This window comes from Onychomys torridus, chromosome 7 (assembly GCF_903995425.1).
Source record: "Onychomys torridus chromosome 7, mOncTor1.1, whole genome shotgun sequence".
Lineage (NCBI taxonomy): Eukaryota > Metazoa > Chordata > Mammalia > Rodentia > Cricetidae > Onychomys > Onychomys torridus.
The window spans coordinates 53,515,048-53,540,320 of record NC_050449.1 but is presented as its reverse complement, the minus strand read 5'-3'; the positions used below and the strand labels follow the sequence as shown (position 1 = coordinate 53,540,320).

The 25,273-nt window shown below is 44.6% G+C and overlaps 1 protein-coding gene across 2 annotated transcripts in view; it reads left to right on the top strand.

The window, feature by feature from the left end:
- The window catches only part of Thsd4 (thrombospondin type 1 domain containing 4), a 564,519-nt gene that overhangs the window by 469,597 nt on the left and 69,649 nt on the right, over window positions 1–25,273 (top strand). For both annotated transcript variants that reach the window (XM_036194378.1, XM_036194379.1), the window contains one exon: window positions 3,800–4,004. In XM_036194378.1, coding sequence (XP_036050271.1) covers window positions 3,800–4,004 — 205 coding nt within the window. The remainder of the gene's footprint in view (window positions 1–3,799; window positions 4,005–25,273) is intronic.

Here is a 25,273-nt window from a genome sequence, read left to right as displayed (position 1 = left end):
TTAAAAAAATGTTTATTTTTATTTTATGTGTATAAGTGTTTACCTACATGCATATATGTGAACCACATGTCCATGGAGTCCGGAAGAGGACATCAGATCCCCTGGAACTGATGTTACAGATAGCTGTGAGCCTCCATGTAAGTAATGGAAACCAAACCCAGGGCCTCTTCCAGAGCAGCCAGTGTTCTTAACCAGGGAGCCATCTTTCCATCCCCACAGTTTCTATTTCCTAACAATTTTTGAAAATCATTGAGGGTCTTCAATTTATCTACTCTGATAGATGCCTTCTGGGTTGTTATATAATTATCCCCTATCCATTGTCCCAGATAACTAAGTGGCCTATTTTTCTGAATTTTTTCTGGAGCTACGACAAGGCCATAAGCTGTTAAACTACTAATTGTCTCTTTGAGAATTTTTTCTGTTGTATCTTTATTTTCATGAGCCAATAATATATCATCCATATAATGAATGATATATTCAGAGGGAAAAGTTTTTCTTATTGGTAAAAGGGCCATATCCACAAATTTTTGACATAATGAAGGACTGTTCTTCATTCCCTGGGGTAATACTTTCCAATGAAATCGTCTATAGGGTCTCTTAAAATTAACTGAGGGTATGCTAAAGGCAAATCTAGGGCAATCCTGAGGCTGTAATCTTATTGTAAAAAAGCAGTCTTGTAAATCAATGACTATAATGTGCCAGTCCTTCGGTATGGCCACAGGGGATGGGAGTCCTGGTTGTAGGGCCCCCATATCCTCCATTGTAGCATTTACTGCTCTTAAATCTTGTAGTAGTCTCCATTTTCTGGATTTCTTTTTTATGACAAATACAGGAGTATTCCATGGGCTATTAGATTCTTCTATATGCCCTTTTCCCAGTTGTTCTGATACCAGCTGTTCTAATGCCTGTATTTTTTTGTGTGTCAGGGGCCACTGACTAACCCATACAGGCTGATCAGACTTCCACTGTATAGAGTCTGCATAGAGATCCTTTGCAGTGGCCCCTATGTAAAATGCTGTTCCAGCTCAGAACTTCCTGTCACTAAATGCACATCAAGTGACTCCATTAAGTCTCTTCCCCATAGAGTAAATGGTAGAGAGGGTAACACATAAGGTTGTATAAACCCTTCTTTACTGTCTGTTTGCCATTTTAAGAGCTTTGAACTCTGCATTACTCCAGAAGCCATTCCTAATCCCATAAGGGAGGATCCTGTTCTGTGTGTTGGCCAAGAGGAAGGCCAGTCCTTTCCTGCTATGCAGGTTCTGTCAGCACCTGTGTCCAAGAGTCCTTGGAAACTCTTGCCATCCAGGGTGATTGTCTTAAAGGGTCGTTGCCCTAAATCTTGCATCCAATTGACTCCTTCTATGGAGTCTGAGGAGCCAAACTGTCCTGACCCCCTATGGCTTTTCATAATAGGGTTAGGCATTTTTACGTAGGGGAGTAGAACAACCTGTGCGATTCTCTGTCCCTTGTGTAATTGAATGGTTTCTTTTAAGGGTCTGACCATCACTTTTATGGTGCCTAAGGTATCTGCATCTAGCACTCCAGGGAGGACTTCAAAGTTGGTAACAGTATTAGAGCTTCTCCCCAAAATCAGTCCTACTGTTTGTGGTGGCAGGGTCCCTGTAATTTTTGTATCTATGACTGTTACCCCATCCCATAGGGACAGGAGCAAGTCCTGAGGACATGATATATCTAATCCAGCACTCTCTGGAGTAGCTCTAGGCAGGTTATGAACAGTGAATTCTGGTGCAGCAGGGTTTAACCCTGGTGTTAACTGTACTTCCTTTTGGACATTCCCCTTTTCTTTCTCGGGGCTAAGGGGAAGCCCCGAAGCTAGTTTTTTGTCTGACTGTCAGGCTTAAGGGGGACTCCCCCTTTAGTGAATTTTGACTTACATTCATTTCTCCAGTGCTTCACTTTTCTACATCGTGAGCAAATGCCAGGAGGAGCTCTTCCTCCTCTATTCTCAGCATTCGGGCATTCCTTTCGCATATGCCCTGATTTTCCACATTTATAACAGTTCGGGGAGCTATCAGCCCCTCCGCTACATATTTTCTTAACATAGGCACTAAACCATTGTCCTTTCATTGCTGCAGCATAGGCCATTCCTTGCACTACGGCTGGTGAGGCATCCGTGCATGCTTTTAAAATTGTCCTCCTTAGAGAGGTGCTGTCCCCATCCATGCATGCTTTTAAATTTGTCCTCCTTAGAGAGGTGCTGCCCCATGCTTACCTTCTGGATTACCTGTGCTTAACCGGTGAGCCTTTACCGGCGGGTCTGCAGAACCCTGACAGGAGCCGATCCCTACTTATGAATAAAAGAGAGAAAAGGGGGAGAGAAATTACCTGTCCTTCAAGTCCCCTGTTCGAGCGCCACCTGCCGCGGACTGGATCTCAGCTAGACCACCAGACCGAGGGAGAACGGGGTAAAGGTACTCAGGATAAGTGGGATTCGGCGAATGACAGACAGCCACAGACACGAGAGTATGTTGTGAAGCTGCTGCAATTTTACTCAGACCAAGCAGTGAATTTTATACAGTTACTTGGGGAAACACGGCAATCGGCCAGTAGGGTGACAAACATAGAATCAACAATGTAGTTACACACTTTTCTCAGAATGATTAACAGATCTCATGAGTATAGCCTTTACTTTTTTTTTTGTGGTTCCTCATCCGGACAGAGAACATTACGGCCCTAGCTGTAGTCTCCTTCTACACCTTTGTCCTGTATCAAAATTATATCCTTTTTATCATTGTTCTAACCATGGTTTCATTTGTGTGAAAATATCTTAACCTTTACCTGTGGGTGAGAAGGCACCAGGGGGGTCGGTACCTAGCTAATCTTTCCATGAACTGTAACTTATGCCATTCTGTTTTCATACCATTATGATTCACACATCGGTTCCCATGTACGTCATAAGCTCCCGTAAAAGGTAATGGCTCTAAATAATTATTATGTCTAAGATTAAAGTTAGGGGGTTGCCACCATCGGCCCTTGATGAGAAACTTTATTTGTCCCTGAATAATTCTTGTAGGAATGGCTAATTCCTGTAACTGCTTCCTCGCAGCTGCTGTCGGCTGCGCGTGTGAATTGCCTATGAGTGCCTGAACCTTTACTTTCATTCTCTCCTGGCTAGAATCTTCGTCCTTCTGAATCATAAGTTCTTTCTGCTCTAAATCATTCATGAATTCCTCCAAACTTTAGAGACCCTCTTGAACTGTTGGCCTAAAAGCTTGAATCATAGGTGGGGGTATTGAAGCCACTTTTGAGGAATCATTACTCTCTTTATGGGGCACATCAGGAACATTAAGAGTTAACTTCTTGGAATTAATACACAAGGAAACAACAATAATTACAGTTGCAAAGAGAAGAAGGCAGAGTGCCAGCCAGCCTCTGCAAGCAGATCTGCGTGGTTCCGTGTAGCCTGGCACCTTGATTCGGGCAAATTGATGAGGGGTCGCCGGGGGCATAGACCCAAGGGCCGCGAGCCCCCCTTTCCCACGTAACTACCTTATCCAAGGCATTTGTCACGCAGGCGACACCATCATGGGCGTGGCATCTGCCTTCCAGTGTTGGGATTCTAGGCATTCACTGCCACGCCTGGATTTTTACGTGGGTGCTGAGCTCCAAACTCATGCTCCACACTTTGCCACGCTGAGCCGTTTCCTAAGCCCCTGCAGCAATGGCAGGAGGAAGGCCGGTCTGAGGCCCATCAGTAGATCTCCTGATCCTTTCTCACTCCTTCCTCCCAGATGTTCCTGATCCGTTCTACAACACCTTTTCTGTCTTTTTGCAGAACATTGGCTGTGACGACTTCCTGGGCTCCGACAAAGTTGTGGACAAGTGTGGGGTGTGTGGAGGTGATAACACGGGCTGCCAGGTCGTGTCAGGAGTGTTCAAGCACGCCCTCACCAGCCTGGGCTACCACCGAGTTGTAGAGATCCCCCAAGGAGCCACGAAAATTAACATTACAGAAATGCACAAGAGCAACAACTATTTGGGTGAGCTCATCATCTTTTTCACACACACGTAAGAGACATGTCACTGCTGCTGATGAATTCTTTCCAGGATGGTAAGGTGAACACTGTGGTGGCCAGACATCCCGGGACATACAGAAGGTGCCATTGGTCAGGAAGACCTGCCCTGCCCTTTGGAATAGTGTGTGGAGGGGGGAGTCCTTCTATGAACTAAGGGTTAATGACTATACATTTACACCAGGCTTTACTCAAGAAAGACGTGGGCATGAAATGGGCAACAGACTCTTGAACTGGGAGGGGATTGGGTCCAGAAGGGAGATCTGCTAGCCTTCGTTCTCTTGGGGTCTAGGGGACAGAGCCTGCTGATGATCCCTCCTAGACTTTCACTCCCTGGAGGTCCAAAGCAAAGACAGCCCTTGCCTTCTCTGTTTCGTCTGCCTGGGGCATCAGGCCCCCACGGGTCTTCTAAACTGCTGCAGAACCCTCAGCAGTCATCTCAGCCAGCATCATCTGTATTGGACCCATTTTCCTGCAAGCAAGAGCCTTGCTGGTGCATTCTTCGGGACATACCTTCCACTGTACAGCAGTCATGGAATGGTTGTTTACCAGTTTCTAGTTCAGATAAGCATGTGCACATCAGTTAAGCAGATATTATAGGGGCAACTGTTTTGTTTTTTGAGACAAGGTCTTGATCTGTATCCTAGGCTGGCCTGGAAATCATAATATAATCCCGGCTGGCCTTCCTCCTACATGCTGGGATTATAGTCATAAGCCACCAAACCTGGCCCATGGTGTCATTTCTTTGAGACATTTAATGAGCAGCAATAGACATTTTGTTTTTAATTATTTATTGAACAGGAACCTGCCTAGAACAAATCATGTGCCAGGCAATATACTTATGGCTTATTCTGTGTAAAATCCTAGAACACTCTAAACAGCCTGGAGCCTACAAGCTATTCCCAGGCTCAGTTTACAAATAAAATAGACATACGGAGATCAGAGAGCCTGCCACAGTCATACAGGAAGGAAGAAGCAGAGCTGGGATTCAACCAAGGGAGGGGAGCTCTAGGAATAGAAGAAATTTAACGTGCGTTTCCTCTACTATACCACTGGTCACATGGCAATCAGTGTCACCAGTTTTTTGAAATACCATTCATTTTGTTGTTGTTGTTGGTGGTGGTGGTGGTGGTGGTGGTGGTGGTGGTGGTGGTGTGTACGTACATGATTACACATACCTGCTTAGGCCAGAGGCCAACCTCAGGAATCATTCCTCAGGTGCCAGCCACCTTGCTTTTGAGCTCCCTAACCTGGAGCTTGCTGAGTAAGCCAGACTGATGGGTTAGTAGGCCTTGAGAATCCGCCTGCTTCCGTGTTCTCCATTGCACCCGTTATTTGATGTGGGTTCTAAGAATCACTCGGGTCCTAACGTTTGCACAGTGTACTGGCTGAACCATCTCTCCAGCAATCACTCCGCCTCTGCCCCTCCCCTCCCTCCTCAAATGCAGCCCAAACTACCTTTTCTGGGCAAGACAAGGATGGCAGGTGGGTCTCTCAGACAGTCCCAGTTGGAGCAGGAAACTGTTACATTTTCTCTGGCAAACCCAGGAGCCACCAAAGTGGCAGAAAGCTAAGTTCTCCTGTGAGCAGTTTGTGTGATTTTAAATCTTAAAGAATGACCTCTGTGTTTCTGCCTTTCTCTGGTGCCTTTACAAGATCACATCTCCACACACATCCTGCCTCCTGCAGTGGAAAATGTTCCTCGGGGTTATTTGAAGTGTGATTGTGTTTAAACATGCTGGCAAACAATGCCAGTTTTTATTAGCTTTATGTTGTTTTTAGTAAATGTTCCCTCGCTATTGCCGGTCCCATTTTGTAATCAGTTTCAGGCTCCTTAAAGGTACAGTGGATATTCTGTGTGAACATCCACAGGGACTCTGAATGGAAACAGCCCAGAGCCTTACTCTTTCCATCCAGAGTACGGGATTTTCTCATAAGACTCAACAGGAGCACAGATGTATTAAGGAAGGTGATTGACAAGTGTCTTCTGCCTTCCTTTTGTCTCAGAGAGTTTGCCAGGGGATAAACTTAATGGAATATAATGGTGGATAAAGTATTTACTGCATTTGCATAGGTCCTGGAGTTCAAATCCCCAAGACCCATGCCAAGTAGGCATGTCATCCTAGCTCTATAATCCAACTAAGCCCCAGCACTCATACAGGAGGCAGAGACATGAGTCCTGGAGCAAGCTAACTGGACTCGCCACTCAATGAGCCCCAACATCCAAGTTCAACAGGAGACCCCACCTCAGCAAATAAAAGTGTAAACTGATGAAGAGGGCTGCCCGGTGTCAAACACTATTGCCAATGTGCACACAGCCCTGTATGTGTGAACATGCGAACAGATGTATATACACACAAAAATGTGGGATAGAAATCTCCACTTCCTGTAAGAGGGATGAAGAGAGAGCGGGGGTGGGAGTGGGGAGCATCAAAGTACCAAGAGTCGATGGGAGGGTGACCTGGGAAGTCAGTGTTGACTCCCTATGCCCAGACACCAGTGGGTTCATGAGAAATGGCGTTACATGATGACATATCAGCAGGGAGAGGGGAATAGAAGCAAGCTCTGAGGAAGGAGACTCCAGGAGTGAGGAACACAAGCTTCCAGCCATAGCATTTATGTCACCTGGAATGTTCTAGATTTTCCATCCATTCTTAAAACTCAGGGTACAGTTCACATACCATAAAGCTCACCCCTTTTAACAGTACAGTGGTTGGGGTAGACCTTTTCTTATCTTGGGCCTTCTTTACCTGACTCACCTCATCTCTTCAAACCCTCCTCTATTCAACACTGTTTGCCTCAGACTGCTTCACACAGAGCCATTGGCATGTAGGCACAGCCGTGATTTCTAAACTCTGGAGCCAGTTATGGTCATTCATTAACTGTCATCGGACCTTGAAATGCTTAGAGCCACGCATCCCCTGCTGCACCTGTCTCAAGAAGCCTGGGGGTGGGGCAAGGAGATGGCTCCACAGATAAAGTTCTTGCCTCATGACCTGGATTGGACCCCATGACCCATATAATGGAAGGAAAGAATCAGCTCCCTCAAGTTGCCCTCTGACCCCCACACATGCACTGCAGTGTATGTTTTGCCTGCGTGTTTACCTGCACACCACTTGCACGCCTGGAGATATCTGGTGCTCAAGGAGGCCAGAAGAGAATGTTGTATCTTCTATAAACAGCTATGAACCACCATGTGGTCACTGTGACTCAAACCCAGGTCCTGAAAAGCAGTCAGTGCTCTTAACCACTGAGTCATCTCCCCAGCCCATAGTTAATTTTTTAACTCCTTTCTCTTAAAAAAAAAAATGTTATAGTTTCTAGAGGTGCAATTTTAAAATTAGAGTATGAAAATTGAACAACAAAATTTTTGAGACAAGCTCTCATTATAGAATCCAAAATGACCTCAGACTAGAAATCCTTCTGCTTTGGCCTCCAAGTCCTGGGGTTAAAAGCATGTAACACCATTTCCAACTCTGGAAATTAAAAATTTTAAAACAAAAACTAAATAGAAGAGGGAGGCGTGTGTACCAACCATCAGTAACACTGGTGAATTAAACCTAACTCTGAGTTTAGCCAACATGCCTGGCCTGCTGGCCCCTGGCATGCCTTCTGGCCTTTGCCTTTCCATAGCCCATGGGAGGGCTGGCTCCACGGAGCTGGGGGAGCAGACCACCTCCACCTCACCATGCTCCTGCTTTCTTCAGTGAGCAACACTAGAGAAACTAGGACATTTAATGGCGCACACATAGGAGACACAGCACGTGTCTGTCTCATTTCAGGTTGTGAAACAGAGGGCACTCCAAGAGTGAGCTCCACTTTTATTAAAATCATACAGTGAAAATTATGTATGTCCTTCAAAGCCTCACCTGTTTAGTCAGAGCTAGATTTGAAGACTTTAGAACTGCTATCTGTTGTTAAGTTATGACTTCTCCTTATTCTCAGATTTGCTATTTGGAGGAAAAACATTGACTCTAATGTTATTAAAATGACTGGCAGTTTGTATTACTTACTTCTCCCTTAATAAGATGCTGTAAGATTATGTTAGCTGAAATATCGAAGTTTGGCGCAGTTGAATCAGTTCAGTTTACTAATGTCATTATGCAGCAGTTCAGCTATCAGACATGAAAGTGCAGCAGGCAGAGGCACCGTTCGGAACGTGTTCTACCTGCCAGCGACTTACACTGTTGACGGGCTGTTGACTTGGAAGGAGTTCTTGGAGATCTGTAAGATTTTAAAAACAAACTGGCAATACAGTTCCCTTGAATTGTGTTCTCATGAAAGTTTAAAATAATAATAACTGGCCCTGGAGAGATGGCTCAGCAGTTAGAAGAGCTGGCTGCTCTTGCAGAGGACATGGGTCCAGTTCCCAGCACCCACGTGGTGGCTCACAGCCATTCCTAACTCCAATCCCAGGGAATCCAGCGCCCTCTTCTGGCCACTGTGGGTGCAAGGTATATCCTCAATATACTTTCATACATGTAGGTAAACTCTCATACACATAAAATAAAAATGAATAAATCTTTCAAATAGTAATCATCAGCACCTAACTTCTCAAAAACCATCATGGAGCATCTGTAATTTGCAGACTTTATTAGGCAAGCAACTTTGTATATGGGAAGACTTAGAATGTTTGAAAGAATGTGACATCTTGGGGTGGAGAGATGGTTCAGCAATTAAGAGCACACACTGCTCTTGTAAAGAACCTGAGTTTAGTTCCCAGGTCCCACGGCTCACAACTGCCTGTAACTCCAGCTCTAAGGAAAGCTGTATCTGAACTCACATGTATATATTCCCATACATATACATAATTAAAAATAGTTTGAAAATCAGTCTTTAAAAAATGTGATGTGTTATGCTTGTATGACAATTAATCCCAGAGATTTTTTTCATGGGCATTAGAAAAATGTCAAGTCATACAGGGAATAGAAAGCAAAAAGGGTGAGATCCCCTCTTTGTACCAGTCCTACATTGGATCTACTGCATTCGAGTTTACAAACATTAAGAATGTACTTAACTTCCAGTTCCAGTACTGTATACTTTTGTTTGCATTTTCTTGCTGCTGGGGTTTTTTAAATTATTTTCATATTCTTATAAATTTGCCAATTTAAAAATTTTGGATTTTAATTTTGCCAGTTTTAAAATTGAGGTTCTCTTGCTGTTTTTAAAAATTCAGAGTTACAAGTAATAATCATTTTCTGTTTGTCTCTGTTGAAAATTTTAGTCTTTATCTTGCATTTCAGCTTTGTGTGTTTTATTTAGTACTTTGTAGTGTAGTTGGATGTTTCTCAGGTCATGCCAAGCCCCTGCAGTCCCATGACCCGCTTATAGAATATCACTCAGAAGCTTATATTAATTATAAATGCTCAGCCATTAGCTCAGACTTATTACCGACTAGCTCTTACACTTAAATTCTTATCTATGTTTAGCCACGTGGCTTGTTACCTTTTCTCAGTTCTTGTCATCTTGCTTTCTCTGTGTCTGGCTGACAACTCCTGACTCAGCCCTTCCTCTTCCCAGAATTCTACTCATCTGCTTGCCCCGCCTATACTTCCTGTCTGGCTACTGGCCAATCAGCATTTTAGTTATCAACCAATCAGAGCAACACATATTCACAGCATACAGAAAGACATTCCCCAGCATTGTAGTGCACATTTGCAGCTCTGTGTGTTTTATTTAGTTTTCTGTAGTGCACATTTTTATCTTTATTTAGTGAGTTCTGTTGATTGCTTTCTTGAAAGCTGGTAGGTCTTTGTATTATTTATGAAGGCCTTCCTACTGCCAGCATTATAAAAGTAGCCCTTAATAAACTACTTCTCCAGCTCTATTTTTATAGTTAAACATTTAATGTCTCTGGAATTAGTCTTTGTATGTGTTGTGAGGAAGGATTTGACTGACTTTTACCAGATAGTTTGCTCAAAACCATTTATCAAATTTCCCCCCACTAATTTGAAATATCATCTATATACCACATACTGTGTGCAAATGTATATTGATACACTTGCGTACTCTCAGTGTGCATCCATTGATGTGCTAGTCCTTCTACATTAGTACCACAGTCTTTGCATTACTATAGTTTTATTTTTATTTATTGACATTTTAATAATATTTTTATTCTTTGAAAATCCCATACATTCACATAATGTAGATTGATTGTGTCTGCCCACTACCACTTCCCTCCAGTTTCCCTCAGTGCCCCTACCCCATCTCCATCCTAGTTTCATATCCTTTTTTATTTAGTATTTGTTATTATTAATAACCCCTGACCCCAATTAATGCTGTACATGAGTCTGTGGCTACCACTGGAGCATGAACAACCTCAGCATCCACATCCACAAAGGAGGACAACCATCCCTCTTTCAGCATCCGTCAACTACAGATGGCTTCTTGGCATCCTTCCCCATCTATGCTGAAATTTTGACTGGCTTGATAGTGTGTGGGTAACCACAGCTGCTGTGAGCTGACATGTGCCACAGCATGGGCATCTCCAGAAGTCAGTAGTTTACAGCTCTCTTCTCCATCCACAATCTCGTATGTTCTTTCTGTCCACCATTTCCATAAAGTTCCTTGAGTTTGGGGTGGCAGAAAGTTGATACAGATCCAATGCTGAATGTTCCAAGTTATTTATTCTCAGCATTTTGACCAGTTATGAGACTCTGCATTAACCATTACCCACTGCAAAGAAGAAGCTCATCTTGACAAAGCTGAGAACAGTACAAATCCTTAGGTATAAACAAATATTTAGAGTATAGTTTGACAGTATGACCATTTAGCAAGGTTCACTTGCTAAGGCTTATGATCTTCCCAGTCATGGGCTTTGACCATACTTACACTACCAGACATAAATCCTTCCTGTGGAACAGGACTCATAGCCAATCAGAAAGTGGTTGGTTACCCCCAAAGCCTTCATGCCACTATCACACCAGTGGGCACATCTTGCTAACAGCTCCATGTTGGGGCCATGCAGGTCCATGCTGGATCCAGCACTGGGTAGGATCACTGGTATCTTTTCTTTTCTGGCAGCCTGCATACCACCACCTTCTAGAACTATATAAACTATCTTTCATGGGATGAGTTTCCTAGTCAGTTCAAGGTTGATGTCTCTGTGTCCTGTCCAAAGTCAGTGATGTCTTCAGTGATAGGGTCTTACCTAGTTATGGTGGGCAACCAAGAGCAAGACAATGCTCTGTGTTGGTTTGGGTGTCCCTGGGGCTTACCTTGACAACAAGGTGGGGAGATTGCCTGTGTCTGGCAGTGGGATTTTCTAATAACCCATGTCTTCTTAGAAGAACATCATTCACCCACGAAGGGTACTTCAGTTCAAACTCTCTTTTAAATAAACACATTTTTAATTAGCTTACGAACTAGTTAATTTCCACATAAGGCTTCTTCCTGCAGCCCTGGTTTTCACTAACCCACTCCCTGCCCTCTCCTCTCCCCAATCCCATCATCCCTACTTAAATTTTTACTCTCAATTATTTCCCTCTCTCCATTGGTGATTGCTGTTACTCTGTAATGGGTTTCACTCTTGTAGAAACCCCTTGTAGATCACCTCTCTTCCCCTCCCTTAATTCCTCCCCTGATCAGATTGGTTTTGCCTTCCGTATTCTTGTGTATTTTTATGCCTCTGTTACTCTAAATGTACTTTAAAGCCATCTTGTTGAAATTCATCAAACCCATTGGGATCTTAGCTGGGACTGCAGTAAATGTGTTGGTTAATTTGAGGTAGGAGAGGGGCGTTTCACAGTGTTGAGTCTTTTGGTTCAGGAGCATGGTACCTATTCTGGGGCATGAGCTTTAATGGGGCTTCTTTATGTCAACTCTGTCAGCTTTATTAGGTATATCTTTGAGTACTTTATAGTTTTTGTTGATTTGATATGTGGATCTTCCTTTTCACTATGTCATTGATTAAACATCTTGTCATGTGTGCAGTCTGTTTCATACATTTGCTTTGTAGCCGTACATTGTGATAGATCCTTTTTGGGGGGATTTTGTTTTGTTTTTACGTGTGCGGATATTTTGCCTGCATGTATGTATGTATGTATGTATGTATGTATGTATGCCGTATGGGTGCTGGGAATGGAACCCAAGTGGGACAAAATAGCTGACTCCAGAGAAGTTGTCCTCTGCCCTCCACACATGCCCCTTGGCACACACACATGCATGCATCATGTACACAGACACACAATAATGATAAACTTAAGTAAGGTGTGTGGAACTGTGGAACAACTAGAAAACAGGGGACCCATGACATGAGTTTGAGTGGCGGCTCTTTAAAAAAAATAGTAATGGGGACTGGAGAGATGGCTCAGTGGTTAAGAGCACCATTCGCTCTTCCAGAGGAACCAGGCTCAGTTCCCAACACTCACATGGTGGCTCACAACCATCTGTAACTCCAGTTCCAGGAATCTGACACCCTCTTCTGACCTCTACCGGCACTGTGAGCATGTGGTGCACAAAGGTGCATGCAGGTAAACACCCATACACATAACATTTATTTTACAAACTATATACCTAAGGTGCCGTCATGATTATTTTCCGGTGACTCATTCTGAATTCTTAGCTTCCAATCCAAGCCCCCTCTTCTAGCTCACGAGCAGGGTTTCACTGAGCTGGTTGGCAGGGGCTCTGGTGGCTAGCACTCAGTCCTAGCAACACGGCTCTCAACTTAAAAATCCTTTCAGAGCCTGCCCTTCTGACACTTGGAGTCCTTCCTCCATGGCAGAAGAAGAAAAGGAGAAAAGTAAAAACAAAGGAAGTTAGATTTTTCTTTGGATTTTCACAGGACTTTGATCATTTCCCCCATTGGCACTTGCAGTATTTTACTGCTGTTTCTCTGTGAGGCCATTCGCTCCCTGATGACAAACAGCCCAGCCTTAGACATTCCTTCCCTCAAGTCCACATAATGGACTAGGAGCTGGGGTGAGACGTGGAGCTTCAGAAATTAAGGTGGTGCTAGCTCCCCAGGGATAGGGGAAGGGCATGCAGGCTGTATGTGGGACACTTGGGGGTCTGTCTCCAGACTTCCTTGGACCTCGCTTGTGATGTGGAGGTCCTATTATACACTGGACTGTTGGAATCCTACATCGGCCACCTCCTCCATTAATCCTCACAGTATTCACTTCTGGTGGTGTTCTAGTTCCTTTCTGTTGCTGTTTTTCTGACCAAAAGCAGTTTATAGGAAGAAAGGGATTATTTCTGTTTACAGATTACAGTTTATTGTTGAGGAAAGTCAAGTAGGAACCCAAGCAATAACTTGAAGCAGAAACCATGAAGGAGCACTGCTTGCTGGCTTGCTCACAGGCAAGCCACAGACCCGTGCTTAGCTAGCTTTCTTATACAGACAAGGGCCACCTGCCCAGGGAATGGTGCCACCCACAGTGGGCTGCGTCCTCCCATGTCAATTATCAATCAAGACAGTCCTCCACAGACATGCCCACAGGCTAATCTGATCTGGGCATTCCTCTTACTGGGACCTGGGACTGGTCACTTAAAGTAGGCTGGTTGGCCAATATGCCCTAGGGGGTCCTTCTGTCTCCTCCTCCCCAGTGCTGAGAATTAGAAACACACACCTCCATGCCCAGCTTTTCACAGGACTGCTGGGCATCAAACATCAATGTTCATACTTATACTTACACAGGAACCGCTGACAACTCTCTACCCCAGCCCCAGAAACTGTGCCCTTGACAGCTGCTGTGACATACACCAGCCCTCTCCTCTTAGTCATCAGAGCCAGATGCTGAAATGGGCTTGGTGGCCCACCTAGTTACCTGTGACAGTTCATGACAACCCCAGGAGACAGTCAAACCACAAGCACCTGACCCCTGGCTGGATGTTCCTCATCTATCTGGCAGATGAGCAGAGTGATTGTGAAACTTTCTGGCTTTGTTTTTCTTAATACGGACTCAGTTCTTACCTCCTCTTCAACACAAACCTGTATGATTGCCGTACAAAACAAAATCTTTGCAAAATAAATATCCCATGCCAAAGAGACCAAGCCCTCCCGCTGTGGTTTGGAAAGATGCTGTCATTTGTTTTAGTGCTCCTGGACCTAATTTTTCATTACACGCTTCCACCTGGAGTCTGACAGTGCTCTTCCCTTTGATTGAGGAGAGTCCCTACATCTGTTTGCAGCGGCTCGCTTTTTTCTTCCACAGTCCCTCTGCCCTTGACAAGCTTTCGGCTATGCTGGAACAAAATGAAATCACCTTGGCGCTGTCTGTAGGCTCATTTTCTTTTCGTGTTTTCTGCTGTGGAGTTAGTACCTCTATCCTGGAAATGTTTGATCTTTGTCTTATAGGGAGGAGTTAAACTGTGGTTTGTTTTTGCTTTTAATTACATTGTCTGTCTGTCTCAGAAATATGCAAAATGTCGATACCTGCTTTTTGATACCAATGGGAGTCATTCTCCTTGAATTTAGAAAACAGCCCCCTGAGCCCATTGGAACAGAGTTTCTGGTTGGTTGGTTGGTTTTGGTTTTGGAAATAGGGTCTCACTATTTTATAGTGATATTTTATTTGTATTGAAATGTGATTTTATTTGTATGTTAATAAAGTTGCCTTGAGGTCAGAGCAAGCCAAAGCAGAAGCTGGGTGGTGGTGGTGCACACCTTTAATGCCAGCACTTGGGAGGCAGAGCTAGGTAGATCTCTGTGTGTTCAAGGACACAGCCAGTATGGCAGACACCACGCCTTTAAGACCTGGAGGTCTATACAGACAGGCAGTGACAAGGAGGTCATGTGGCTGGGTTTACAACCAATGAGAAAACAGAACAGAAAGTCTATTAAAAAAGACAGGACACACAGAAGTAGGTCTCTTATGGAGAGGAAAGACAGCAGAAGCAAGGAAGGGTAAGGCTCTCAGCTATTGCTCTGACCTCTTGGTTTTTAACTCTGCAACTGGCTCTGTGTTTCTTATTTAACAAGACGGTTACATCTACACTATTTAGCCTTGGCTTGCCTGGAATTCACCATGTAGACAAGGCTGGTCTTGAACTCACAGAAATCCACCTGCTTCTGCCTCCCAAGTGCTGGGATTAAATGCGTATGCCATTATACAACCAGCCCAGTCTTGGGTTTCTTATGGGAATGATTGACACCTTCATCCTGGTAAGAATGTTCTTTGCCCTCCCTGTGCCTCCAGACAGCATCTTTCAGGGCTGTCAGTCACACACGAGGATCCTCCTACCTGGCTATAGGATAGATCAGGACCCTATCTGTGAGTCAGTACTGGGTAGATAACGTTAATTCTAAAATCCATCCATAACCCACTTACAAGGATGCTTCAGCTTTCCCTCTTTGAGTCAAATTCTGCCCTTCGGTGCTGTTAGAACATTGAGAGCCTGCTTACGGATGTCTGTGTGAAGCCCGGGAGGCGGTTCTGATAGAAGAATAAGCAGTGTCCAGTGGACATGGTTGAATTCAGGAAGGAGAAACGACACCTGGGGAAAACAACTTGGAAGTCGTTTTACCTCCAGCTGCAGGCAGCTGGATACCTGTCCAAGATCACCGCTCTCAGTTGGCCCTCCCTTGCCTTCACTGAGAGTCAGAGCTTGGAAACAGGAGCTCTGCCCCAGATCCCACCCCTCCCCGTCCAGGTCCTGCCTTTCCACCAGCGACCAAGGCAGTTTGCCCTTCTTCCTTAAGCAGAGCGCTCATGACCTCTGCTCTCCTAGACCTCTAGGTCTCTGTGGTGGGCTCAGGTGATTATTTTCTTTGTTTTTAAGAAGATTTTATTCTGAGTTTTACTTGTGTGTATGTGAGGGTTGGGGGGAAGGTATGTTTGTGGGTGCAGTGCCCGGAGCAGCCAGAAGAGGGCATCAGATCCCCTAGAGCTAGAGTGACAGGTGGTTGTCAGCCACTCAACCTGGGTGCTGGGAACCAAACCTGGGTCCTCTGCCAGAAGAGTACGCTTTCTTCACCCCTGAGCATCCCTCCAGTCCCAACATTTTTCTAGCTGCAGTCTTCCTGGATTGGCTCTTGCCCCACTATTTTAGCATCTCATAACTTCTCCTAGCCCTACTCCATCAGCTTCCTTTATGACCTGAGGCACTGCTGTATTTGTTAGGCTTGGGAAACAGCACAATGTGTCACCTTGTCCAGACTTTATACTCCCTGTATTGTCTAGCATTCAGGTTATTTGAATCGCTTTCCTTTACATCAAACACTGCTCTTTATCTGATTTGGTTGGTACCTGTGTAAAACAACATTAATCTTAAAAAAAAAAAAGTAAGCACTTGCCAAGTACAGCATATTACAGAGAAGAAGGCAATACAGGGTTCCTGCCTTGCAATACATTTACAGTCTGGCCGGGACTCCTTTAATGATGTAGAAGACATTTCTTCATCCCTTGTCCTCAAGCAAGGCAAACCGAGGAGACACCCTAACTAGGCTTTTAGACAGTGTTGGCATCCTTACTTGTGTTTTGTTTTGCTGTTTTGTTTTTGGAGTTTTGCCATAGAGTAAATATCTGAATCTTTTCAGGCCAGTGGGTCTCTGCTGCAGCTACTCCCCTGCGAAGTGAGGATGCATCTATGGGCAGTGAGAGGATGGTTACAGCTATACCACCCTGAACTGCCCTGATTGTTGGAAGTTAAGCAGGGCTGAACCTGGTTAGTACTTGGATGGGAGACAAGATGAGAATGGGTGGGCATGGCTGTGCTCTGGAAAAACTCCACCCATGAAAAAAGCACTGCTCATTTTGTTTGCACGCTGTAGTTTACCAGCCCATCTCAGAGGATGCGTGGGCTTAGGGGAAGAGCATGTCTGCCTGAAGCCGCAGCTTGGACTGCAGCACAGACGAGGAGGCATGCCAATGGCCATTCTATAGACATGGTCCTTATGCCAAATGGGCATAACAACCACCTCTGAGACTACAGCTGTAGGGAACAGTCCGGCTGCCGACTACAGAAGACCTTCATCCCAAATTGCATCCTGTGGGTCCAGTCTTTACCCAGTGTCAGGGAGCCACTGGAGACGGTGACCAGAGCTGGGTGTAGCAGGATCATGCCCCACCTCTGAAGACAATGTTAGCCTTGACAGAAGAAAAGGGCAACAGGCAGTTACTACTGCAGAAAAACCAGGTCCATAACAAGAGTGTGAGGAAGAAGAAGCGTCTAGCAAACAAAGATGCTGATGATGCAGGTATGGGCTTAGCAAGTCCAAGTAACAAACTTACTCTTCAATAAGTACTGTTTGTGGGTTTGAATTTTTAATCAGTGCATGTAGTATCTACTAAGGAAGAAAGCAACACTGTAACACAAAGTAACTACTGCAGGGTAGTGACAGGCTGGGCTGCACTTGACATCTTGAGAAGCAAAAGAAGGAGGAGCGGTAGATCGCTTATTTTGGGATCTGGGTGGACAAGACACTAAGAGAGGTCTGAATTGTGTTTGGGAGAGGCTGAGCCCCTTCCTTGTCTCTGAAGCAGCACATTAGAGCCTAGCCCCATTGCTCTTTACTTGGTGGTGTGCTCTGGGCTGCCAAAGTTCATGGGCATTGAGACCTTCACTCTGGGAAAGGCATGATCCTAGCAGCAGGTTCTCAGCAGGCAGCATAGCCCCACCCTGTCCTATTACCCACGCTTTAAGTTGAATTCCTCTATGTTTAACCAGCCTGAGAGGAATCACACACTGGCTGTTTCTAGAATTGACCCAAGAATTCCAGACCAATGTTAACCCTGAAGACACCTTCTAATGAGTAGGATGGAGATTTGGTCATCAGAAAAGGGAGGATCTGGTCAACTGACTTACATGGGCTGCAGGGGTCAGAACTCCGGTCTTCATGCTTATGCAGCAATAACTCTACCCATAGGTCCACTCTCCCAGGCAGTGAAGGTTGGTGTTTGTGTTCGTCATGTCTGTGCCGCCATGTTTGTGTGTGTATGCATGTGTAGAGGCCCAAGGTCTACAGCGGGTGTTTTCGTTATTCTCTCTAGGCCTGATCCCGTTTGAGATAGCATCTCTCACTGAACCTGGAGCTCACCAATTCATCTACACGATGGCCAGCAGGCCACCGAAACCCTCCTGTCTTTGCCTCGCAGAGCTGAAATGACAGGTGCCAGCCACCGTGCCTCTCCCTCTAGTGGGTGCTCAGGACTGAACTCGGGTCCTCAGGTTTCCACAGCAAGCGCTTGACTGGCTGAGCCATCTCTTTAGCTCTTCTAGAACATTCTTAAAAATTACCTTAGGAGAGTTAGAGAGATGGATCAGCAGTTAAGAGCATTGGCTGCTCTTCCAGAGGACCTGAGTTCGATTCCTAGCCCCACATGGCAGCTCACAGCTGTCTGTGAGTCCAGTCCAGGAGACCAGATACCCTTTTCTGTCTTCTATGGGTGTTGCTCACGTGGGACACCATGATGCACACAAGCAGCACTCATACCCATAAAATAAAAATAAATACATGTTTTTAAAACAAGATTACTTTTAAAACTTCTTCTGTAGCTCTTAGTCTTATGTTTTCTTGATCATCTCCTGGCTGTTTGGTAACTCGGTTTTGAGACAGTCTTGCTGTGTAAGTTTGGGAGGTTGTGGAGCCTTAGGAGATGCAGCCTCGCTGGGGATGTAGGCTTTCAGGATTTAAGGCCCCACCCTACTTCCTGTCCTCTCTCTCTCTCTCTCTCTCTCTCTCTCTCTCTCTCTCTCTCTCTCTCTCTCTCTCTCTCTCTCTGTCCTGCAAGTAAATGAAACATGTCATCAGCCAGCTTCCTAACACCATGCCACGCCTTCTCCATGCCTTGCTTCTCTGCCTCACGCCTTCTCCATGATGGACTCTATCTCTCTGAGACCATAAACCAAAATATGCTCTTTCTTTTAGTCATGATGCTTTATCACAGCAACAGAAGTATAACTAGTAGAGATACACCTACATCATACACATCATACATATCACACATATACACATCATACACACATATCATACACATCATCATATATGTCATATACATAACACATATACACATGTAATACACATCACACACCCAAATCCCATATTATACACTTAACACATACATCATACACATCATATACACACACAGCACACACACATCATATACACATCACACACAACACATGCATTATACATATCACACACATACATTATACATGTCACACACATATATCTATACACATAATATACATATACATACACATCATACACATAACACACATCATATATATCACATACATCACACACTTCATATACATACACACGCACACAAACAAATCTTTGAAGACCAAGTCTTAAGTACCACTGTGTGTTTTTCTCTTGAGATTTTGGTCTTGGCTGGATACAATAGTACACCATGTGATCCCAGCTCTACATTCATGAGAGAATGAGAAAGGGGAAAATAATACCTTAATGTTGTAATAAAAACAGATATGAGCTCATGGACACTTGAAGTCCTGGGGGCCGTACTCTTTGAAGCACCATTCCAAATCAGTGGAAATGTGTCTGTGCCCTGGCCAGCGGGGTTTTAACGGGGGCGACCCACCTGTGGGAGCGAATGAAAGGACAGGGCGACACGAAAAGACGGACAGCAAGACAGTATTCTGATCAAGCCGCCAATCTTTATTTTCCTCCGCATGGCTTATATAGCATAAGAGGGGAAGGGGCAGGAAAGCGGAAGTGGAAGGGACATGGAAGGCGTGCAGTACGTGGGAGACGTGCAGGTCATGCAACTGCAGGAAGTCTGCTAAGGTGACTGGTCAGGGGCCATTTGTTCTGTTGCTAGGCTACCTGACCATGGAATGCTCTTTACATTCGGTTGCCATGGCACCTGACTGTGGAATGTTCTTATCTTTGGGAGCCTCCGGTTAGTAAACAGGTGTTACTGCCCTGGGGGAGGGCGGTGGGTTTATGACTTATTCTCTGGCTTAGCTAGTACTTTCCATGGTTCATGTTTGGTTCCTGAAATCTTGGTCCCTAACATGTCTGTTTTATGACTTTATTTTCAAATAAGGTCTGGTCTAATAAAGATTTGGAAGAGGACTGGAGAGACTGCTCAGTGGTTAGAGCACCTGGGTTTGACTCCCCACATCCACACTGGAACTCACAGCCATCTGTAATTCCAGTTCCAGGGGATCCAACACCCTCTTCTGGACTCCACAGGCACAATATACACATGGTGCACATACATTCATTCAGGAAAAAAACTCAAATACATTTTAAAAAAGAATATGAACTGCTCTTTAAAAGGCTAAGCTTGAAGGGATGGCTCAGTGTGTAGTGCTCACCACATAAGCATGAGGCCCTCAGTACAGAGGCACAGCCACCACCAGGCAAACTTTAAAAAACACTATTGTGGAGAAGCAGAGAGAGGAGGACCCCAGAAGCTGGCTAGACAGTGGACTGTGGCTTCAACAAGAGACTCCACATTGAAAATAGAGTGAGGCACCTGACATCAACTTCTGGCCTACATGTGTACACGTGCTCAAAGGCACACACGTGCACATGCACACAGACACACAGAATAGATAAATAAATATATATTGTGGACCTGGCTGAGCTCACAAATTAAGCTTAAAAACTAGCATCTCAGAAATTCATCTGTAATGCCCAGGCATCTGCAAAGCACAGTGGCGATTATACCTGCATGCACTGTACACACATTCTTTCATCCACTCTATTATTCTTGCCTTCCACAGACATTTACTGAGTCCAATATGAGCCTTGTCCATTTTAGGCTACGGTTAAGACTTCTGTTTCAGTTGTGTCCACTTTGTTCACACATGTTCATACGTGGTCTTCATTATAACCGCGTCTACATTCACTTTTATTTAAGCAGCTCCTCTGAGTACACATTTGATTCCCCCACAGTTCCCAATTGGATGTTCTGTTTACAGTAAAGATTTAGCACATGATTCTGATTTAGTGGCTGGTAGAGACCTTTATAATTCAGTCTTCTGTCTGAAACCATATCCAGAATGCTACGCTTAACTCCCTGCTGGTTCTCACGGGTTGCAAAGACCCTTTTCCCTTGCTGCCTTTAAGCACTTGTGTAGAATTAGTCACCACAGGGACCCAGACTTCACCCTAAGGACGAGTGCATTTGCCTGCTTGAATGAAGTCATCCTGAGGTAATGTTCTGAATGGCATCCTAACTTTTAAAGAGACTCCACATTACATTTGATTCATAAAACTGAAAAGTAAAATGTTAATGTGTAAAACTGTCATCCCAGGCAATAAAACCTTTTCCCCAAGCCCTTATACTCAGTCCCAGCCCAGATGACAAGCTTATTAGCAGAAATAATGAAGCAGGAAGAAAAGGGAAATTAAAACCTTCATAATTAAAAATAACACTCTTCTGTTAAATTACCTGTTCAATGTTTTTTTTTTTCCTTTTGTGAGCTGCCTATAATTTTTTAAAGGCTACTTTGGAGAATGAAATGTTAACATCTTGGAGTCATTACCCCTGCCAGCTTTTCTTTGTTCTTCCTATTTTATTTCATGTTCTATCATTCATGCTGAAATTTCATTCCCAGTTGTGACAGTTGTTACAGAATCGTGTGTTGGTCCCCACCTTCCCGCCCCTCGACATCTTTTGTCCATCTTCACCTGGCAGACAAGCGTTGGGCACACTGTGAGACTCCTTCCATAGTAGCCCACTGAACTCTTCTGTTTGCTTCCCCTTGAGTGAGTGTCAGACAAATTTTCTGTCTAGATTTCAGATCTGCTGGCCGTCCTGGTACAGAGGCTACTAGCAAGCTCCTTAAGCAGCTGGGTAGCTCTGAGCCTCCAGAGGTACCATCACTGGGGAGACAGAGGCCTGGTGACAAGGTTTGAACTCTGTAGTTGCTACTTAGTGCCTGTGGCTCTTAGGCATCATTCTTTGAAAACTACAAAGCTCCTCCCTTGGTGTATGCAGTGGGGTTATGGACTGGTCTAGGGTCTGTGAGACAGCGCTGTGTCTGTATGCAGCTGATTCTCTGCACAGTTGCTTTTACTGATGATGAGGTTTGTGTGCCTCTGCTCACTTTCTTGGGGAAGAGTCTGGGTTCTAGAGAGTGGAGGATTTGCAGTCTCTTCCCATCCTAACATGAGACAGACTAGATCTGAGGATTCTTAGAGACATAATTGCTAGAAGGCATAGGTGAACTCCTGGTGTCTAGACACAGTGAATGCCTGAAGCTTTGGCATACTCCATTCACAGGTCAATCAAAATAGACAGAAGTCAAGATTCCCAGAGGTTAGCCCTCTAATCACACATCAGCAGTGTAGTAGGATGGGGTGGGGCGAATTTCCAGCTGGGATGTCTACTAAGAGTAACAAGTAGTCACATGCATTCTTGAGGCCAGCACCTCCCCTGGGCTGCCCTCCCAGAGGATTCCTTTAAACATTACACAATACCAGGGCATTAATGTGTACAAATGAATGTTCCAGATATCCAGGCACAAACTGATAAAGGAACCACACTGGATGTGCACATAGAAATAATCATGAGGCTAATTTCAAAGTGCCCATTATTCTCAGTTGAATTGCTACTTTGCATCTGTAAACTGCAGAAATGACACATCCCAAGCCATTCTTTAAAATACTTCATCCCACTTCACACTTCTGTTGTTGGATGCCAAGGTGATTTAACTAGAGGAAGGCTGTATTTTATGGCAGGGCACAGTTTCTTGTAGACATTTTTAAACCTCTAGGTTTTAAGATGCTGCTCTGCAGGGCACAGGGAGCCAAAGGTCAAGACTTGGCCATGATGAACTCAGTTCAACCACCAAAATCTAATGCTCCAACTGGTCAACCTTCTACCTTGTCTCTGTGCCAGAGGTGATGGGAGGTAACTGGGAGATGCCTGAGTCTAAGATTAGCTCTGATATCTGAAGACATTCTCAGAGAAGCAGCGGGAGCAAGAAGAGAGGATGCTTGCTAGTTATACTGCTGTCTGTATTCCTGGCAGTAAGAAACCCTGCTGCGTGCCCTGTTCTCAGGTTCTAGTAAAAGCAGTTGGATATTCAATGCCTAAAATTACCTTCCACACAGTTAAACTCTGCTTATAAGGCATCTTCCTGGAGTTGTCATCCCATAAAATGTGGCATTGCAGAAAGAATAATCACTTAAAGGGAGTCTGGGCCATTTCTAAAACAACAATGCTCATGAGGTCATGGTTTCTTCTCAAAAGAGAAGTGGACATCTCAGGTTTCCTGCCATAGTTCTCTGTGTTTAGTAGTAAATTTGTTTGGAGATTGGGTAAACTCTGATGCTAACTCACTATTGATTTCAAGATGTGAGAAGGAGAGAGGGAAAGCTGGGGTATGTAAGAAAAAAATTAGGCAGGCAGATCTTTGTGAGTTTGAGGCCAGCCTGGTCCAAAAAGCGAGATCCAGGAAAGGCGCAAAGCTATACAGAGAAACCCTGTCTTGAAAAACCAAAAAAAAGAAAAGGAAAAAAATTAGAAACACTCCCTCCTGGATAGCACTGCTGGGTGCTACCCATGTGGGGAACTCCCTCAGCAGGAAACACATCTGGGGAGTACCAGGAGGGCCACTTCTCAGGAGATGCTTCCTTAGGTCCACTGGCAGCAAAGATCTGAAGAAGAAGGCTGGAGAGATGGCTCAGTGGTGGCCAATGTTTATTGTGCAATCATGAGGACCAGGGTTCAGATCCCAGCACCCACACAACATAGGCATCCCTCAAATGCCTATGACTCCAGTGCTGATGAATATGGTACCCTCTTCTGGCCTCCATGTATGCACAGGTGCTCATACCCACATACACACGTGAACACACACACTGTTTTTAAAAAGATAAGTCTTTAAAAAAAAATTCTGAGCAGCTGGAGGGATGGCTCAGTGGCTAAGAGTACTGACTATTCTGTTAAGGACTAGGGTTTTTGTCCCAGAACCCTCAAGGTAGATCACAACTATCTTTTGCTCCAGTTCCAGGAAATCGGATGCCCCCTTCTGACCTCTCAGGGTACTGCACATACATACATGCAGGGAAAAGATACACATAAAATTAAAACACATTTTAAAGAAATCCTGAACTGTAGGAAGAGATAATGGGAGAAGCCAGTGTCTAAGCGGGTCTCTGAGTAGAGGTGAGCATGAAGATCCCCCTTTCAGATGAGGCTCAACCCTGGGGTGGGGACCACTTGAGAGGGGCTCATGGTGAGATGCTCCGTTGGGAAAAGCCACCAACAGTTGAATGTGTGTCTCTGTGACTTTGTCCTTATAATGTCATGGTCAATCTCCTCATTCTGGATATTTAGATTTTTACACTTTGAGCACTTTTGTTTGGGATATAAATGTAGATTTGGATCTGTTTAACTTTTCATCGGTTGTCTCCAAGACCTGCTGTCTGCGCCGACTTTTAATAAAGATCTGGCATGTTTTTCCTTATGACTTTGGGTCATGATATTTTCTCTTAGCAATGATTCATTAAGCTTTCCAAGAATTAAACATTTTGCTTCAATTTGTTCATTGAGTTTCCTGGCAACTTCTTTTTCCCCTTCTCTGTATAGTTTAATTGAATTTTTTATTGAGATCATCATGGATTCACATGCAGTTATAAGAAATAATACTGTAAGTGATTATTTCAGCTTCTAGTGGAGTGAAAAACCTATACTCCCAAATAAAAGAACCATTAAAAGGAAAAATGGCTGGTGATGATTATATCCCAAGTGCAAATATCAAGCACACTGTGTAGCTGTGTATAACTATGTCAGGAGCCTGAATGAGTTCTGTGGCCATCCACAGCCTCATCATAGCACTGGACACCATTGCTGTAGACACCATGGGACCACAGCCAAGCACATGGACTGTGTGCTAGAAACCACTTTCTTGCATTTCTTTAAGCATTTGTTTGCACTTACAGTTTATTCCCACCCGTCTTAAATTGGGCCTTTTACACTTCTCCCAACCAACAGCAGGTCTCCCTAACACCATTTTGTTCCTCTATAACACTTGTGTTGAAGAACTTGGGGCATGTGATGGCAGTGCTTCCCACGGTAGTCCATCTTGCTGGCCGCACAGTGCTCTCCTGCGTGTTTTCTGAAATCTATGCTCTGTGAATGGACAATGAGATCAGAGGTTCTTTCAGAGTCAGACTTGATCCCTTGGGTGAGGCCCGACTCCTGGAGTTGGCCGAGCTCAGTGAAGTTCTTGGCAAACTCTAGCTCCTCCTTCCTCAACCTCAAATTCCACCCTCAGTTCCAAGAGAGACGCCTGCCTGACCCCAAAATGCCCCTTATCCCAAAAGAAGGCAAACAGCCGCAGCATGAGGACCAGCATCCTCTGCC